Here is a 20077-nt window from a genome sequence, read left to right on the forward strand (position 1 = left end):
TATGAAAGAAGGAAATATTAGATTCCAATTTCCATTAAGGAAAGGCATGGAACACTTTCCTAGGAAGAAAATTAAATTACCTTATGAATCTATTATGAGAGCCACTTATGGATTGCCTACCAAAGATGGCAATACCTAGATCTATTCTTGTTTTTATGCCTAGCTAGGGGCGTTAAACGATAGCGCTTGTTGGGAGGCAACCCAATTTTATTTTTGTTCCTTGCTTTTTGTTCCTGTTTAGTAATAAATATTTCATCTAGCCTCTGGTTAGATTTGGTTTTGTGTTTTAATTAGTGTTTGTGCCAAGTAGAACCTTTAGGATAACCTATTGTGATAGTTATTTGATCTTGCTGTAAAAAACAGAAACTTTGCGCGCACGAGATTAGTTTTCATAAATCACATAAACGTGCTTTTCAGTTGATTATTTTTGCAGTAGATTAATAAACTAATTACCCAGGACTTCCTAATTTGGTAGAATTTTTGGAGTAACAGAAGTATTCGAAAGTTACAGATTGCTACAGACTATTCTGTTTTTCGTGTGTTGTTTGCTTATTTTGATGAATCTATGGCTAGTATCCGGGGGTATGAACCATACAGAAGTTGGAATACAGTAGGTTTAACACCAATATAAATAAAGAATGAGCTCATTACAGTACCTTAAATTGGTGGTTTGTTTTCTTATACTAACGGAGCTCATGAGATTTTCTGTTGAGTTTTGTGTTGTGAAGTTTTCAAGTTTTTGGGTAAAGATTTGATGGATTTTGGAACCAGGAGTGGCAAAAGCCTAAGCTTGGGGATGCCCAAGGCACCCCAAGGTAAAATTCAAGGATAACCAAAAGCCTAAGCTTGGGGATGCCCCGGAAGGCATCCCCTCTTTCGTCTTCGTCTATCGGTAACTTTACTCGATGCTATATTTTTATTCACCACATGATATGTGTTTTGCTTAGAGCGTCTTGTATGATTTGAGTCTTTTCTTTTTAGTTCACCACAATCATCCTTGCTGTACACACCTTTTGAGAGAGACACACATGAATTTGAATTTATTAGAATACTCTATGTGCTTCACTTATATCTTTTGAGCTAGATAATTTTGCTCTAGTACTTCACTTATATCTTTTAGAGCATGGTGGTGGTTTTATTTTGTAGAAATTATTGATCTCTCATGCTTCACTTATATTATTTTGAGAGTCCTTTAGAACAACATGGTAGTTTGCTTTGGCTATAAAATTAGTCCTAATATGATAGGCATCCAAGATGGGTATAATAAAAACTTTCATAAAAAGTGCATTGAATACTATGAGAAGTTTGATGCTCCTCTGAATTCTTTTATGTATGAGCCACTTATGATCAAGATTATCCATGAACAATATTTCAATCTCCTCTGAATTCTTTTATGTATGATTTGTTATCTTTGCAAGTCTCTTCGAATTATCAGTTTGGTTTGGCCTACTAGATTGATCTTTCTTGCAATAGGAGAAGTGCTTAGCTTTGGGTTCAATCTTGCGGTGTTCAATCCCAGTGACAGAAAGGGAACCGACACGTATTGTATTGTTGCCATCGAGGATAAAAAGATGGGGTTTATATCATATTGCTTGAGTTTATCCCTCTACATCATGTCATCTTGCCTAATGCGTTACTCTGTTCTTATGAACTTAATACTCTAGATGCATGCTGAATAGCAGTCGATGTGTGGAGTAATAGTAGTAGATGCAGAATCGTTTCGATCTACTTGTCACGGACGTGATGCCTATATACATGATCATGCCTAGATATTCTCATAACTATGTGCTTTTCTATCAATTGATCGACAGTAATTTGTTCACCCACCATAGAATTTGCTATCTTGAGAGAAGCCACTAGTGAAACCTATGGCCCCCGGGTCTATCTTCCATCATATTAATCTCTCGTCAACTAGCTATTTCTGTCTCCTTTTAATTTTGCAATCTTATTTTCCAATATATACAACAAAAATACCAAAAATATTTATCTTATTATCTTTATCAGATCTCACTTTTGCAAGTGGCCGTGAAGGGATTGACAACCCCTTTATCGCGTTGGTTGCAAGGTTCTTGATTGTTTGTGCAGGTATGAGGGACTTGCGTGTAGTTTCCTAATGGATTGATACCTTGGTTCTCAAAAACTGAGGAAAATACTTAGCTACTTTGCTGCATCACCCTTTCCTCTTCAAGGGAAAACCAACGCATGCTCAAGAGGTAGCAGCAGGGGGCACCCTAGAGCACATCAAAGTTTCTCTTAGCCGTGTGCGGTGCCCCCTCCACGGTTACACACCTCGGTCATATCGTCGTAGTGCTTAGGCGAAGCCCTGCGCCGGTAACTTCATCGTCACCGTCGCCACGCCGTCGTGCTGACGAAACTTTCCCTCGGCCTGAACTGGATCAAGAGTACGAGGAACGTCATCGAGCTGAACGTGTGCTAAACACGGAGGTACCGTACGTTCGGTGCTGAGATCGGTCGAATCGTGAAGACGTAGGACTACATCAACCGCGTTGATAAAATGCTTCCGCTTTCGATCTACGAGGGTACGTGGACACACTCTCCCCGCTCGTTGCTATGCTTCTCCTAGATAGATCTTGCATGATCGTAGGATTTTTTTTGAAATTACTGCGTTACCCAACAGAAAGGTAATGAATGAAGGCCAAGCCATGGAGGAGAAGGAATGACTCGAAGAGGAAGTGAAGAACACCACCAAGTATATGAACTTGCTGAAAACTATCAAGTATAACATTCCAACCAATGTCTAACATGTCAGACATTTCGACTTAATGTCTGGCATATGCCTGACTTGTCTGGGCTCTCTGTACCATGTTAGATATTGGTCAGATAATGGCCAGAACACCAGACTTGCCTGCACGAAGTAAAAGTGGCCACAGACCCGTGTACCTTAACCCACCTACCTACCTCTTCATCGCTAGAATGTAAACTGTACTCCTTAGATCTAAGGTTAGCAAAATTAGAACTAAAATCTGGAGAGAGCTTTGATCATCTACCTCTCAATGAAGATCAAGACCTCACAAGGGAGAGGAATCCTTGTAGGTTAGCAAAGTTAGAACTAAAATCTTGAGAGAGAGCTTTGCTAATCTACCACTCTTTGTAGATCAAGACCTCCTAAGGGAGAAGAATCCTCTTGGATTATTAAGACCTCCATCTCCTCTATACTGGAGAAGAACCATCTCTCAAGGCACATCTCTTTTGGAGATTTGGAAGAACTACCATAATTATTCTCTATTTTCTTTGTTGTTCTTGGATCTAACATGCCTTGTATTGACTTGAGATTTGAGGAGTACTTGGTGTGGTTCTTATCCCTTTTGATTGTTTTCATCTTGTTTACTTTTGTTTTACCCTTTGCCCCTTGTGATTTCTCCTCAGTCCACCTCCAATTGTGAAGTTCAGGCAACCAATGCAGTTTGTCACGTATCAGGGTGGCTCTTATTTCATCGAAGAGATATATTACAAGTAAGAGGTGTTTCTTATAGGCTCTTTTCCATTTACAAATGACCTACTTTATTCTCTTTTCTTTTGACACGACGACTTACTTTATTCTCAAGTAAAAGATATTTTTGATGTATCCTAAAAAGACCCACCTTGCCCCTATGAGAAGGATAAAGCAAGGGCAACTTAGTATTTCTTGGTCCATAGGGTTGAAGAGTCTTGGTCTCTAGTCTATGGTCTATGGTGGGAGGATATTCTCCTTTTTCTCCCAATGAAAATTGATTTGTTTGCTCTTGAGCATTTCTACTTGACTACCATTGATTCAGAAATCCTATATATACCTAAATAGTTAATCCCCACTAACTCCAATTATTTGAACATGCAACCATGCCAACTCACGATCCCACCATGCATGGGAGAATACACACCATAACATACATTATGCATGGGGAAAAACCCACCTTAACATGCACCATGCATGCTACTCATATTTAATAAATATTCTATGCCTAATCAAATACAATAAATAAATATATTTTACTTTCAACTCGTTAATCCAAATAATAATGTTGCATATGATCAAATCACATAACAATAATTGCGAGCCATTACCGCTGCAATAGGCGAGGTATCATCTCTAGTTTCTTACTCTTCTTGCATCTTGGTATATGGGTATTCATGTAGGATATGACCTATTTTTTTCAAGCCAGTTTTCTTTGTTTAAAATACTTTTATGCAACAAGTTTGTAGCTATAAGGCTATCCTTTGAGTTACTTAATTTGTTTTTTTAGCTCACACATGAATGTACTCTATTTTCTATCATATTTTCCATGTAAGCATGTCTGTCTTATCCTCCTCTCCACATTTTCTTTTTCACCATTTCTTGAAACTTCCACATAAGGTTTTAAGGAAGCTACCAATTTAGGGTTCATATGGACCTGCGGAAAATCAATTTCCAGTGTGGTGTAAATATGGACGCGAAGTTTAAACCAAGGATGATGTTGTAGCTCGGGCCCAAGTTTTATAAATGTACAAAATTGTGAATTTATTTATGCATCACATTGTTTTTTCATCATTTTCATATCCGTGGGCACACAAGGTCACAATCATGTCAATGTTGAATTCTCTTAGGGATTTTTAGAAAGATTGCAAACTTGGTTGAAATGATAGACAAATGCATGACCATACATTTCAACTCTCTCGGATAAATACACATGTCTAAGAATATGGATATCATGAACATGAGTGTCACAAATTGAGAGGAGCACAAGGATGCCCCACCCACAATATTATACTCCCTTTGTTTCAAAAAATATATAGTTGTAGCCTTGGCCTAAGTCAAACTTAATTAAATTTGACCAAGTTTATGTGAAAATGTAGTAATATCCACAATATCAAATATATATAGTACAAAAGTATACTTTATGTTGAATGTAATGAAACTAATTTGATGTTGTAGATGTTGGTTTATGTTCCATAGACTTGGTCAAATCTAAAAAAGTTTGACTTAAGACAAAAGGTAGAATTTCAAATATTTTGGAACAGAGGTACTCCTTTACTCCGGTGTAGTAGCATCCAAGGTGAGGTGGCTTTAGCGATGTGTAAATTTATGAGATAAATAAGTGTGGCTAGCCATTTACTCCTTTACACATTATTATTATTTGAACTCTTTTGATATAATTTTCTAAACAATGGGTCCTGGTATACTGCATATTTATATTTTTGCCGAATTAGTCACATGAGGTTGGCATAGTATTTTGAATTTTATTTAGTCAATCCAATTACTGATGTTTCATCTACATAATCATTTCTGGGTAATTACGCACATGTCCGCATATGTCTGCTATTTTATAATTTCAGCCCATGCAAATGCACAAGTTTATGACTAGTAGTTTTTAGACTCCCTACACCCGCAAAAAAAAGTTTCCATACTCCCTACGTTCTGTAATTCTTGTCATGGTTTTAGTTCAGTATAATTTTAGCCAAGTTCACATGGTACACATAATAGGCCGTATTCTTCGGAAATATTGCATAATTTTCAAAATGGTTTTGTTCTTTTTTTCGGGCTTAACTATTTGTTAGTCGATGGTAATTAAGAACAACCATCCAGCATGTCATGTAAACAAAATGGTACGACAAGATGTTTTTCAAAAGGAAATAATTATTTCTAAGTCGGCAGGGAAAATAGTCACTCGCATTCTCAGAGCTAACTTCGAGGTGCCCCATACGACATAGACATAGGACGCGTTTGGTAGGCTGCATATACCTCAGTCAGACCCGCGCGGGAAGAAAAAGGCCCATTTGGTTACCCGCATTCACTATTGGGCCTGCATAGCACGAAGATTAAAGCACCTCTAGGCCTGCATCCCTGGGAACGCTCAAATCGGCCGTTTTTCCTCAGCTAGACCCGAGCGATGCAACCCTAGGCACGTGGGCGTGGGCGGTTGTACGCGTGGGTGCGGTCCCGAGACATCGTGTTGTTTCCAGACGCGTCGTCATAAATTACCCTCACCTCCCCCTCCTCACCGCTCTCTCCCCTCTTCCCCACTCACACCGGAGGAGGCGACAACCTGAGCTCTACTGCGAATCGATCCAAGACGGCGGCGGCAACCACCGGAGCAACTGCAGACCTCCACCGGAGCGCATCGGCCATGGCGGTAAGACCTCGTCCTCTCTGTCCATTCACTGCTTTCGACTCGGGCTAGATACGATTAGAGCACGCCATTGAAGAGTTAGGGGGATTGAACACATCGGGGTGGGGGGAGGATTGACATCAATCGATTCTGCATCTACAGCTCATAGGTTATTTTTGTTTACATCGGAGGCGGGGATTGGATTGTCTAGTGTCGCCGCGTCGAGCGGCGGGGGAGGGGGCGTAGTCATCTTCTTTTCTTCCTCATCGGCTTTGTCCTCATCGTCTTCGTCAAGAACGATGGGTCTTGCACGGTCACCTGCCGCCGGCGCCCTGGCCACCATCTGCACCTCGTCGTTTTCGTACTTTGGCGACCCGAACGTACTACTCCAGTACCCCGCGGCACCTGGTCTTGAGGCGCCTTGTACGGACTGTACTTGACCCATCGAGCGTCGCCGGAGTCTGACTGATTCATGGCCCAGCGCAGGATGTCCACTGACATCGCGCCCTTGGCTGGGTCCGGAACCAGTGTCTTCATCTCGTCCGGCATAGCCTTCTTCATCACAGCATCGGCCTCCTTGTGCATGTCATCGATGCTGCTGAAGTTCGAGCACACTTACATGGTGTGCTCGAACTTCTTGCGGTCACCGGGCGAGCACCCAAGGAAGAAGGCCCTCCATCCAATGCCCTAGGGGAAAGGGTTGGGGTTGGAGTTGGAGTTCATGGCGAGGGAGAGGTGGTGAAACAGAAAGGTGGAAGAGGAGAGGTGGTGAAACAGAGGGGGTTTGAGTGCGGTGCTGGGTTAGTAGGGTGGGTTAATATAGGAGCATTAGGCCGATATGAATGAATGCTGACCATTGAACTGCGTGTTGTTCATAATGCAGATGGACAAGGGCAAGGATGTCGTGCCATCATTGGAGAAGGGCAAGGAGGTTGTGCCTCCATTGGACGAAGTGCAAGTGCTGGATCACCCAAGCCCCAAGCGGAGGAACTATGGCCACTTCCATCAGGAGTCAGGACCAAACCACTTCTGCAAGATTATCCTTGCTCCTAAGCTGGAGAGTCTGCCATTGCCTCTGGACTTCACAAAGCACTTCCCCGCCACCCTACAGAGTTCAAGCTGAAGATGAACACCGGCTGCACATGGAGGGTGACGGTGAGGGTGATCGACGACAGGGTCATCCATGATCAGGGTTGGGCCACCTTCGCCGTCGTTCACTAGATCATGTTCGGGTACATGCTGACGTTCAAGTTGCTGTCCCCCGACACCATGAAGGTGATCGTCTTCAACGACGAGGGCGTGGAGGTGATCACCAAGTGCAAGGAGCACGACAATGCCTTCGCCGCGACCGCCTGAGCTCCTGTGGTCCAGTCCTTGGTTGTTCTGGCTTTAAGATTTCGGTTTCGCTTAGAACTTATCGTACTATGTTGGTATAAAAATTGTTCTGCGTGGTTAAGACTTACGTTTGTGCCTAAGATCGTTCTGTTGCTACTAGTTTAGTTCTTACTAGTTCATGCGTGCCTTTGGTAACCTCACCACATCGAGTATAGGAGGTTACCACACAACTGTCCCGGATGTAACCAAACAATCGGACTTGTGTTCCCCCTGCATATATGACTTAATCTGTTTTGAAAGCAAATATATGTTCTCGTTCAGTCCTACCGGGCCTGACAGATACCGAAAACTTGATCAAGACAAATATGTTGCCAGAATAAAAGCAATTCGGTTCAGCTACTACATGTCAGTCAGCTGAATTTCGAATTCGGGTCAGTCCATTTTGAATGAAGGGAGGAGAAGGAAGGACCTCACCGGAGAGAAGGAAGGGGCTCGCCGTCATCACCCCATTATCTATCTTAAGGATCAGGATGGGGGGTGGATGGCGGTGGTGGGAGGCGGTGATGGGGCAGTGGCGGAGCTTTGCCGGAGCAAAAAAACCGGCCATCGCCGGGACTAGAGGGATGACCGAGGGCGGCGACAGAATGGCGGTGGGAGGAGGTTGAGGGGAGGGCGGGGCTGCAAGGCAGCGCAGGAGCGCCAGCCACGAGTGGTGTGGCCAGCGGTTCGGCCGGTGGTCCATGGGGCGGTTGGGCGAGACAGATGGTGTGTGAGGAAGAAGAGCGCGAGGTTGAAGATGAAGGCTGGACCTTAGATTTTGATCCAAGGGTTCAACTAGAATCGACTGACCCGTCCAAGAAATTCAGTTGACTGTCTTGTAGCCACTCCCAAAGCAATTAAACAATGCAAATTCTAGAAAAAGAAAAGTTTCCCGAGTCCTCAACTGGCTTCCATTTGTACAGCTCCCAAACAATCCAAATTAGCATGAAGCCCTTTCTCCTGCCCTCCCTTCTTCATTAGCTCACACTCCTTGACAGACTCCACCTTATAAATACCCCAACACGGCGAAACCTCAAATGTAGCAGCATCGCACCTCTACTAGCGCGAACCTTATTTTTTCCTACATGGCGATGAAGCGCAAGTTGTCCCCCACAGAGGCTGACCTCGACTCGGACGACCACCACAAACCCGACACCTCCAGCATCACAACGGCGACAAGGCCGGAACCATGGGCAGCGACGGTCGGCGCCGTGGCGACTGCACAGCCGGCTCGGAAACGCTTCGTCGGCGTCCGGCAGCGGCCGTCGGGGCGGTGGGTGGCGGAGATCAAGGACACGATCCAGAAGATCCGGGTGTGGCTCGGCACCTTCGACACCGCTGAGGAGGCGGCCCGCGCCTACGACGAGGCCGCGTGCCTCCTCCGCGGCGCCAACACCCGCACCAACTTCTGGCCCCGCGCAGCCGCGCCCGCGGCCACCTCGGACGGCCACGGCGGGGCAGGGTTGGCCGAGAACCATGGCCACCTCCACCACCACACGCCGCCGCCGTCGGCTCTCCCCTCCAAGGTCACCAACCTCCTCCTCCTCCGCCTCAAGAGAGCGCGCAGCATCAGCGACGAACACATTAGTGCAAGTGCCACTGCGCAAGAAGCACTTGGGCAGCAGCAGCAAGAGCAAGAGGAGTACGGCGCCGGCAGCTTCCACGTCGACGACTTCCTCAGCTACGACTCTAACGTCGACGAGCATGGCGTCGTGAAATACGAGGAGGACTCCCACTGCTCGCGAGACGCGGAGGATGACGAAGAGGATGTGTCCGTGGAGGAGGAAGAAGCGCCCTTGGACTTCGGGTTCATGGACACGCACCCGTCTCCGCCTGGGGACGTCGGCGACGCGGGCCTTTTCTCACCGTTCGAGATGATGGCGGCGGAGATCGGCGGGGCGGTGGAGGCGGAGGCAGAGGCTCCGGAGTACGGCGGTGGCGAGAACGAGAACTCGGCGGCAATCCACGAGGTGATGAAGAGAATGACGTACGAGCGGAAGATCTCTGCCTCGCTCTACGCGCTCAGCGGCGTGTCCGAGTGCCTCCGCCTGCGCCTAGGGGACGTCGGTCACGGGCTGGCGCTCTCCGGTCTGAGGGATGCGTGCATGAAGAAGCGGCAGGAACAAAATCAAGAAGCGGTGGTAGATTGCGTTGAGGGGGGCCATGAGGAAAGCTCAAGCAGCAACAGCAGCTCGTCGTCTGAGGTAGCGAGCTGTTCGCCGGAGGCGGGGATCTCGTCGCCGAACGCCGATGCCGTCGACAGCGATGTGGTGATGTGGAGCTCCCTTGATCTGGCTCCCATCTGCTTCATGTCATAATTTCTTCCCTATAAATTAATACGTGAAAAATTCCCCTATGTTTTTAAGCGTTTGCACTTTGTGACCATTTAAATCACTACTAGGACTGTTCCATAATCCACCAACTCCTGGAATCTACGGAGCGAGAAAACTGCAGCTCCGTCATTTTCAACTGCCGCTCCGCTAGCTCCGGAACGGAGTTGTGGAGCGGAGCGACACCGAACAGAGCCTAGTACTCCATTTCTTAATGTTTTTTGCATGTGACTGGAAAGTTTAACATTTGCTTCCTGAGCCCTGCATCTTGAAAGCCAAATTGGAAAACTGTCACTTCTGAATGAGAAAGGGCTGTCAATTTGACAGTTGATTGGTTCCCAATTTGCCGAATTCGATGTTAATTACTCCCTCCGTTTCAATGTTTTGAAGTTTTACCTAAGTCAAGCATCTTTAAGTTTGATCAAGTCTATTGAAAAACATACCAACATCTACTTTTTGTTTGAAAAGGATCAGATCTACAACTTCAAATTAGGTTCATCAGATTTATTCTAAAATATATCTTCATACATACAGTATACTCGATGTTGCAACTGTTAATATATTTTCCTATGTATATACTATATGTACATGGAACACGGTGGAAAAAAAAGGTTTGTCTTAGGACAAATCTAGAACTTTGACTATTTTGGAGTGGTGCAAGTGCATTTTTGCATCGTATAAAGAGCTATACACACGACACTACTAAGTTTAATGGTTTCCAATTTAGTATCAATTTAATTTCTGCACCATGCAAACACCGGCATGTAGCATAATTAAGTTAACTTAATTTACAGCTAAATAAAAGTTAACTTATTTTAAATGATTTTGAAAACTCAATTACAGTCGTGCTTGTTATGATTTACTCCCTCCGTTCCTAAATATTTGTCTTTCTAGACATTTCAAATGACTACCACATACGGATGTATGTAGACATATTTTAGAGTGTAGATTCACTCAGTTTGCTCCGTATGTAGTCACTTGTTGAAACGACTAGAAAGACAAGTATTTAGGAATGGAGGGAGTACATGTTTTAGAGCTTGTTAAAACAAGGGTAATGAACGATTACCATGTTTCACTAGAAAATACTCGCGGACAGTGGCGGAGCTTGGGCTGATTTTGTGGAGGGGCAAATGGGCTGGAGGGGCAAGAAACATGACTTTAGGCTGATTTTAACTGGGCATATGGGCTGAATACTAGGGGATATATGCTAGCTTTCTCATGGGCTGGGGGGGGGGGGGGGGGGGCAATGGCCCAGGTTGCTCTCCAGTAAGCTCCGCCACTGCTCACGGAACAAACTTGATTATCAACTTTCACAGAAACTATTGCAAGTGTGTGAACAAATGAGTTTATATCTCTCATATTATTAAATCTTACACACTATGAACACCAAAATAGATGTTTTGTGGGGAAAAAATTAGATGTAAAATAATTTAACTGGTTACTTTTCAAATGTATAAACTACCAACATGCTCGCCGGAAACAAAAACTACTAAAATGAAAATATGCAAGGGATGGACCAAACAAAAAATATAAACATAAGGGAAACGGAAGATAAACAAAAAACCATAACTGTGCTACAAGCAAAAAACACGGTGCACACCAAAGTCTATTATCCAAGGTAAATAAATAGCCAACCCTAAATTTTTTTAATAAATAGCCACCAAGACCACCCACTAGATAAAATACAAAGAATAATAAAAATAAAATAAACTAAGAAGCACATAAAGAGAAGGATCGGAGAATTGTCGGCCGTTTGATCCAGAACCCACCCGATCGAACTGGGTGTCCAGATTGACTGTGTACTACTCCCTCCGTCCTATAATATAAGACGTTATATCCAAGTAATTTTTTTATCATATTCAGTTTTAAGATGTTCTTTCATGTCCTTTCTAAAAGAGTAAAACAGATCAAAAGGGTGCCGTTATTGAATGTCCCCAGCTTCTGGAAATCCTGAGATTTGGGAGATATATCTCGTCCGCAGCGAGAAGTACCTCGGTCTCGCCTCTGGCGAGCATATTATTGCCCGGCGGATTACTGTAGAATCGACGTGAACTGTTTTTGTGTGGTTTTTATTAGGTTCTCACTGTTTGCAGCAGTTTTCTTCTGTTCTTCTTTTTCCCTTTTCTGTTTGTTTGGTTTCTTTCTCGGTTTTCACTGATTTCCATTTCTTTTTTTCCATTTTTCAATACATGTCTGGTTTATACACTTTTAATTTTTTTAAATAAATTCTTAAAATTTCCTAAATTATATGTTTTGATGATGCCTACTTTTTCATCCACATTGTACATTTTTTATACAGGTTTAACAATTTTTAAATACATGTTTTTGAAAAATATTTTGAATATGTGTTAAAAAAGTGAAATACATGTTGAATTCATTTTTTAATGATATAAAACATTTTTTTCAAAACTATGTGAACATTCTTTTCGTTGTATAAACCTTTTAGAAAAATGGCATAAACATATTTTTTGAAAAGTGTGAGCATTTTCTAAAATGTAACATACATTTTTTATGGTATGAAACATTTTCTTAATTACAAAAACGTTTTTTTACATTGTATAATTTAAAAAAAATGTCACATACATACTTTTGGAAAGCATAAACATTTTTTAAATTTCACTAATAATTTTCGGATGCTACCGACATTTTTTTAAAACCAAACTTATTTTTTTCGCAATGGGTTAACATTTTTTAAATTTGTGGTGAACATTTTAAAATTTTGAGTACATCAAGTGTTTTTAAATTATGTTTTTACAATTTCTTCAGACATATAAAAAAAGAAAAGGAAAAAATGTACATGCACCTACGTGATTATGGGCCAGCCCAGAGATGGGCTTGTCTCATTGCGAGGGAGACACAGCCGCGCCCATCCCGCTTTGGATTGGACTGTAGGTTTCTAGCCGCGCCCATCCCGCTTTGGAGACACCACCGTGACGGGGTTTAGACGGAGGGAAACTTATTGGTTTCAAGCCGTGCCCATCCCGCTTTGGAGACACCACCGGGACGGGGGTTAGACAGAGAGAAAATAATTTCATCTTCATGAAGCCGTCCGTCGTCGTCTCACCTTCCTAAGCAGGACACAAACACGAAGAAACATCTAAAATGAAGCCCTCCCGCCCAAAAGGGTCGTGATCCACCGTGCCCACATGCCCTAAGGGCAATGGTGACAGGGCAAAACGGTGGCGACGCTGGCAGGATGCAAACCCTAACTTTTTTCTAGAGAGATAGATTTTGCTCCAGATCACATGCATCTGTAACCGCCAGCCAAATTACCATATACCGTCATGCCTGCATTTTTTTAAATGGCCTAAGGCCATATATTAAATATCATAGGTTGTTAGAAATACATTTTGTTTCCAAAGGGCCTGGCGGGCATCTCCAACGGCGACCTGCATTCGTCCGCGGACAGGGGGACCGATGCGGGAGGCCGCCATCTAACGATGCCCGCATATCTCCGGCCTCTCTAATTTTTTTGAAAGCCTGCACGTTCAAATAGCAACATACATAGAGTTCACACGTTCAAATAGCAGCATACATAGAGTACAAACGTTTAAATAGCCGCACGCCATGGTACAAACGATCGAAGACAGTCTTGCGCATCCAAAAACGCCAGCGAAAATGGTCAGCGAAGAGTGCATCGGGAGCACTCAATGACCCTTGATCGATCCCTTGAAATTGAGAACATGCTCCTCTGCATGCTTCGCGTCTTCCTTGACAGTCTACATCATCGTCGTCTCATCTGCGTAGTCCTCCTCGTCGGACGAGAAGTCAGATGACTCAACATAGTGCTCATATATGTACTGTAAATTGGAATCCATTGCTTGAAAGAAGCAGGAACAACTTTTTTAGCTCTGGCAATAGTTGTTGGGCATGGTGAGCATAGCAGTAGCGGATGGTACCTGCCGGGGCGGTCGGAAGAGATGGGTTGAATGGCGACGGAGGAGAAGCAGGGTGGATCCCGGCTGTAATGATGGAGGTGACGGAGATGTAGCGTTCCGGCAGGGGTGTTGCGTGGCAGCCGAGGTGGTGGAGCAGCGACGAAGGAAGAGAGAAAGAAGGAAGGGGAGAAAATGGGGAGGGTGGAGGCGCGATGTCCGGAAGGGTTTTCGGTGGGTGAGGTTGTCGAAGTCCTACATGTTTGCTATCCGGACTCCCGCAAAGCCCCCCCCCCCCCCCCCAACGCACGCGCACACACACACACGTTTTCTCGGATTTGCCGAAAAAAGTATGTCCGGACCACTCGGCGGACCGATACAAGTCCACGTTGGATGGCTTCCGCGGTCCGGACAGCGCGGTCCTAACGTATGTGGGTGGTTTGAGGATCTGCCTTGGAGATGCCCTAAGGCCATATATTAAACTCTTTGGGGTTGTGATGTCTTCTTCCTCGTGCATCTATTGATGACACGCCATGGCCATAGCTCAATGTCGTCTCTGTGTCTCTTCCTCCATGAAACAAACTTATTTAAACTCAGGAGCTTGTAGAAGCAACCATCGAAAAATCATCGATGCAGATTAGAAGACGCATGCAGTCACGATCTATGAAGTAAATCGTCGCCCCGAAAAAGAAGACATCGAAAAGGGTCTGCTAAACTCTGAAGACCATGAAAGTCAGTTGAGTTCACACGGATTCACCGAAAACCAAAACTGACCAATCCTTGACCAGTCCTGAAAGACACAACTCCATTCGCCTTCCGCCGCTGGTGAAGCACACCACCGAAATAGAGAAAGGGTAGGGAAGACCGAAATTGCATAGGAGCACCGGCTACTATGCACTGAAATCTGCCCCATCAATTCTTATCGGGATCCGCAATCGCTATATTAGCTGAATTGTATTCAAGGTTTCTAGGGAAGACATTATTCTTACACTGGGGTAGCACGGCCACAATGCCGCCCCAAACCAGACATGAAGACCCCTTAGTAAAAACCAGAGACAAATCACCCATGCGGCCATGCCACTGCATGTTGTGGTCATCGCGGCCCAGAACCCATAGGAGCACCGGCGTCCTCATCTCCGGTGGCCTAACCAGGCTGGGTCGCCATTGAAGACCGCTATCCAGCGATGCCGTCGAGCATCGCCCGCCAAAGACCGCACCCTCTGTCACGAAATGTTACGTGTGTTGGCCATGCCTGCACTTCACGGCAAGTATCTGCAACTAAGCATGCACAACATGATATATATGAGTGTCTCACCACGGATCACTTCATCTTTGTTTCAGAACTAGAGAAACGATTTGTTAGCTGACTCATGCAAAAGATAAGAGCGCTAGAACATGGATCGAACATTTGTAAACCAAGTTGCACGTCCAAAAAAGCTTCATTGACTAACACCGATGCAACTAATTAATCACCACCCACCCACACACACACGAACTGCACAATTACAGTTTACACTCAGGCTCTCAGTTGAAGAGGTTCAGCAGCGGGGGCGCCCCGGCCTCCGCCGCGTCGCCGCTGGCTTCCTCGCAGCACGTCGTGGTGGAGTACTCGTCCGACGCGCCGCCTCGCCTCCCGCCGGCCAGCGGCGACGACAAGGGCGTCAGGCAGAGGTCCAGCTCGCACGACTGCAGCACCGGCCCCGGCCCCGGCAGCTTCACCTGCTGCCCTACTGCGGCGCCGCAGTTGTTCTTGCTCCGCTTCCTGGCGGGCGCGGACGTGGAGTTCTCCGGCGAGGAGTGGAGGGAGGAGGAGCTGCCGGTGTTGGTGCCGACGTTGCCGTAGAGGCCGGCCATGTCGCGCTCCGTGAAGGCGGCGGGCACGGCGGAGAGCGAGCGCAGGGAGTCGCCGCGCAGCACGGCGTCGGCGGCCGCCTGGCAGAGGTCCCAGTTGCTGGTCCACATGAGCCCGATGGCGCCGCTCACCGGGTTGATCGTCCGGCCACACGCCTCGTACAGAAGCGACCGGAACAAGGCTGCACCAATAACACCACACGTTAATCACTCAATCCTAACATATATTAGGGTTATTTATCAACAGAAGATTCTAGAAATCCTGAAATGTTGTCCGGACTATACGAGTGTTCTACTACTTGGCAGAGTAGGAATGCACGGGTGGATGATTCAGCGCCGAAGGGGCAAAAGATATGAATTGACCTCTCGACAGAGGTCGGAGGGCAATCGTCATGATTAATTAGCATATCTCTCAGCACTCTTTAATTAAGGATTTTTATGTTTGGCAAAGTGCAATTGGGAGCGTGGCTAAAAAGATTCTCCGCTTTAGCTAGCTAGCTAGCCAGTCTGACCCATGGGGGCGTCGGAAGGCCGCGTACCGTCCAAAAGAATGCTTAAAATAATTAAAACACTGCCTTCATAGATAGGTCATGTCTAAGCTATAGCCTGGCTGCCTGGGTAACATTGTTCACCGAGACGAAACCAAGGCGATGGGTTTTTAACTTTTCGTACAGGTGGCCGCACGCTAGCTAGCTAGGTTGTACTGATCACCGAGGTAAAGTTAGCTATAGCTAGCGGAGGTAAGATAAGATAAGATTGTACTGTAGTGCACTAAACTAATCGCTACTGTGATCGACAACGCCGGCCGGCCCTCGCGTAGCTTGAAGAGCTGTTTTGCGTTTTCCGCGTTCTTGACAGCCCATCTGCCCTTCTAAATATCTACCACTACTCTACTAGATGAAGAATTGCGTTAAAACTAAGGTAGCGAGCGAGATGGTAAGTACCTGGGCGGTGGTGGAGCGGGACGGCGGCGAGGGAGGCGACGAGGCCGGCGCGGCCGAAGAACTTGGCGACGAAGACGGTGGCGTTGGCCTGCGGCTGGGCGCCGTCGATCCACTCGATGCTGGGCCGCAGCACGCAGGCGTCGCTGCACCCCTTGCGCAGCACGCGGCACCCGTTGCAGCTCATCTCGACGGATCAACCAACGGCAGGGCACTCGGTCGATCGATCGATGGAACCCTCCCTCTCCCTGGACAGGCGACCACCGTATCTGCCGCCGTACGCCGGAGGTGCGCGGGCGGTGGTTGAGCTGGCGGAGTCCGCGGTGTAGATCCTGCTGCTAAACTGGACGTCCGTCGGTCGATGTCGATATGCGGCGGCGAGGAGGAATGGTAGCCTGGTAGGGAGTAGCAGAGGAGAGCGGACACTGCCGGGGCGCTTATATAGAGGAGGGGCGATGCTTCCTTCCTGGCCTGTGCAAATGCAAGCCCAAGTGGGTGGGGGCCGCGGGCTCGAGGAGGAGAAATATTTGGTTGGTGCTGGGGGGTTCCAATGACATTGGGCGGTTGGCGCCCCCGTGTTGCCGCGATGGCCTCGGTCCGCACTAGTCTTTGCTTCCACGGGATCTTCTACGCGTGCCCACCGCTTTGCTCGCCCTGTGCCGACGTGCCCAAACCGTAGCCATTTGTCCTCGGGCGCGAGGACGATGACCCATTTTGTGCTTCCCAAAATTTCCACCTGTGTTCATATTAATTCGTTCAGAAAGATGTGGTTAAAACTTGAACTGGACTGTTAAGTTGTTGTTTTTACACCCTTCGTTTTTATTTAGTCCGCGTATTAGCTTTAATCAAAGTGAAACTTTGTAAACTTTGACAAAAAATTATAAACAAAAATATTAACATATACAATAACAAATCAATACCATTAGATTCATCATTGAACGTACTTTCACATCATATAGATTTGTTATAGTAAATATTTGTATTTTTTTCTATAAACTTGGTCAAACTTCACATAGTTTGACTTTAGTCAACTCTGATATGCAAAGTAAATATAAACGGAGGGAGTATTTCTGAGCCAAGGAAGCAGTTTGCCCATTGAAACAGGAAAATTATCTAAATTATAAGCTTTCTTTGCTAATAATATTGGTTAGAAATTATTGATCAATGTGTCCCCCGTAGTTTGCCTACACAATCCTGCTAGGTAATGTTGTCTCGGATATCGAACGGTCTTATATCCAATTTGATTACCAGTGTATTTGTTAGTTGCAAAAGGTTGAAAAATAGAAATGCACTGCCATAATCTATGGAATAACCAATTTGAAAGGTTTTACACAATGTAATGATTTTTCGTAGAATTTTTTTTAAACTCTATAGTAATAACCTTGGTTGTTTGGATGGCCAGGCATGGGACGGCCGAGCACCTTCGATTATGCAAAGATTGCCATGTTTTCGACCAAGCTGTGAGGCCAACTCCAGTGCATGATCCAAACGGACGTCCGTTTTACCCGGATTTTGTCCGTTTGGGTAGGATAATGGGGTCGTGTCTGGGCCTGTCCTGGGATGCGGTGGTCGTGCGCCCAGTGCGCGGACACATCCTTTGACCCCATCTTGTCATTCTCCTTTTTCAAACGCCAACTTTCGAAACCACGCCCTAGTTCAGGCCAACGGCCCTAGTTTACGCCGGCAATAGAGCCAGCGGCCTACACGTCATCGCCGGCAACACAGCCAGCGGCCTATACGTCCTTGTCGGCAACACAGCCAGCAGCCGACAATAGAGCCAACCTACAAAATGAATAGGTTTGTCGCCGGCAACACAGCCAGCCCCCAAAATGAATATGTTTCTCGCCGGCACACAGCCAGCGGCCCAGCGGCCGGCACCCATGCCAGCCTCCAAAAAGAACGGCCACGGCCGATCAGACAACCTAGTTCAGGCCGTCGGTGTCGAACATCTCCTTCTGTCTGGCCTCGAACCAGCTCCTCGTCTTCTCGCTCATCTTGGTCAAGTCCACGCTCATGATCGCAAGGGCCACCTCCTTTGCTTTGGTTGCGGCATTGGTGGCCTCGATGTCGAGCTGCCTCTGCCTGGCCGTGACATTGGCGGCCTCGATGTCGAGCTGCCTTTGCCGGGACGCCTCCTCCATGTCAATCTTCCTCTTCTTGGCCGCCTCCTCCATCTCAAGCTTCTTCCTTTGAAGCTCTAGGTATTGCTTCATTTGCTCGTCCTTACTTTGTCGCTTTTTCTCGTCCCTCACATCCTTTTGAGACATCATGTCGTGCAACGTCTCATGCAAGGCTATGGATGACGCATCACGTATGTCGTCCACCTTGGAGTTGGTCTTGCCCCTTGTCCTCTTCAACGCCTCACCATCTCCACCTTCGGCCAATGCGGCCGTCTTTTTGCCCCTCTTCCTTTGAAGTTCACGGTATTGATCCTTGAACTTGGGGCAATTGTTGATGATCGTCCAACAATGCGTAAGAGTGAATGGCTTGTCATTGCGCCGGGCCTTGAATGCTTCCAAAGATCGAAATGCCTACACCACACGATCAACAACAATTAAACATGCAAACATATAGAAGGCCGAAGTCTCATGGCCGTAGCAACAAAATAACTAGGATGAGGAGAGCATACCATGTCCCCAATGCCGAGACCACTCACGGGCTGTGCTTCAACGCTCTCAAGTGCGACACAATACTTGTTGCATTCTTGTTGGATGAACAACCACCTCTTTTGAATCGAGGTGATGTCACGGTCGCTCGTAATTTGATAGGGCGCAAACAACTTTCTTTCATGGAATGTTTTGTGGACTCTTGTCCAAAAAACAAGGCCCTTTTATTGCGCACCGGTCCTCGGATCTTGACTAATCTCCATCCAACATTGGCAAATCAACTTGTCCTCTTCTTGTGAATATGAACCCGTGCGAATGCTCTTTTTCCTCTTTTGTGCTTCCGCTCTTTGGGTGAGCTCGTCGATAAACAATGGCTCGGCCCCAATACCAATATCAATGCCTTCTTCATCACCATCACCTTCGCAATAAATGTCATCATCTTCATGCCACGAGTCACCATGGTCGTAGTCAGCGTGGTCGTGGGCCTCTTCGTCGACAACGTACTGGGTGCGGCCATCCTAACTTTGGGTCTCGTCGGGATCGTAGGCACCGTCATGCCCACCCTCGTAGATCACATTCTTCATGAACTGGTTGTAGAAGGGGTCGTCGGCCGTTGGCGTTGGTGTTGGCATTTCGTCGAACAGGACGCGGGGGCGACGACATGGTGCCCGTAAACGGTGGTCGTGCTTGCTTCAATGCATCTCCACGGACGGTCGGCCGCCGCTGCTGGACCCCGGCATGACGTTGAGGTCGATGACGGCCGAGGGGCGCGGGGTGGACAGCGCGATCACGCCAACGTCCGGCGACCACGAAAAACGGGTCTGGCCATCGTGCCTTGGCGGGGGAAAGCCGGGATGGCCCGCGACGGGCAGTGGGGAGGCCTGGCGACCGACGAGCCTGTGCTCGCCAGGCCGACGACCGCACCGGAGAAACCCGCCGGACGGCAAAGCCCAAGGATGAGAAGGGCGTGCACTTTGTTGACGATGTCCTCCTTCTCGTCGACCTCGGCCTTGCGCC

The 20077-nt window shown here is 46.6% G+C and overlaps 2 protein-coding genes across 2 annotated transcripts; one reads left to right on the forward strand and one right to left on the reverse strand.

The window, feature by feature from the left end:
* The first annotated feature begins 8542 nt into the window (after positions 1 to 8542).
* LOC123100831 (uncharacterized) lies at positions 8543 to 9775 on the forward strand. The gene has a single exon (XM_044522702.1). The coding sequence runs from the start codon at positions 8543 to 8545 to the stop codon at positions 9773 to 9775; it is 1233 nt and encodes a 410-aa protein (XP_044378637.1).
* Positions 9776 to 15069: 5294 nt separating this feature from the next.
* On the reverse strand, positions 15070 to 16874 carry LOC123096135 (LOB domain-containing protein 39). Its single transcript, XM_044517758.1, has 2 exons — positions 16458 to 16874; positions 15070 to 15695 (listed from the first exon to the last, which is right to left on the reverse strand). The coding sequence occupies exons 1-2, from the start codon at positions 16639 to 16641 to the stop codon at positions 15187 to 15189; spliced, it is 693 nt and encodes a 230-aa protein (XP_044373693.1). The 5' UTR covers positions 16642 to 16874; the 3' UTR covers positions 15070 to 15186.
* Between the last annotated feature and the right edge of the window lie 3203 nt (positions 16875 to 20077).

This window comes from Triticum aestivum, chromosome 4D (genome assembly GCF_018294505.1).
Source record: "Triticum aestivum cultivar Chinese Spring chromosome 4D, IWGSC CS RefSeq v2.1, whole genome shotgun sequence".
NCBI lineage: Eukaryota > Viridiplantae > Streptophyta > Magnoliopsida > Poales > Poaceae > Triticum > Triticum aestivum.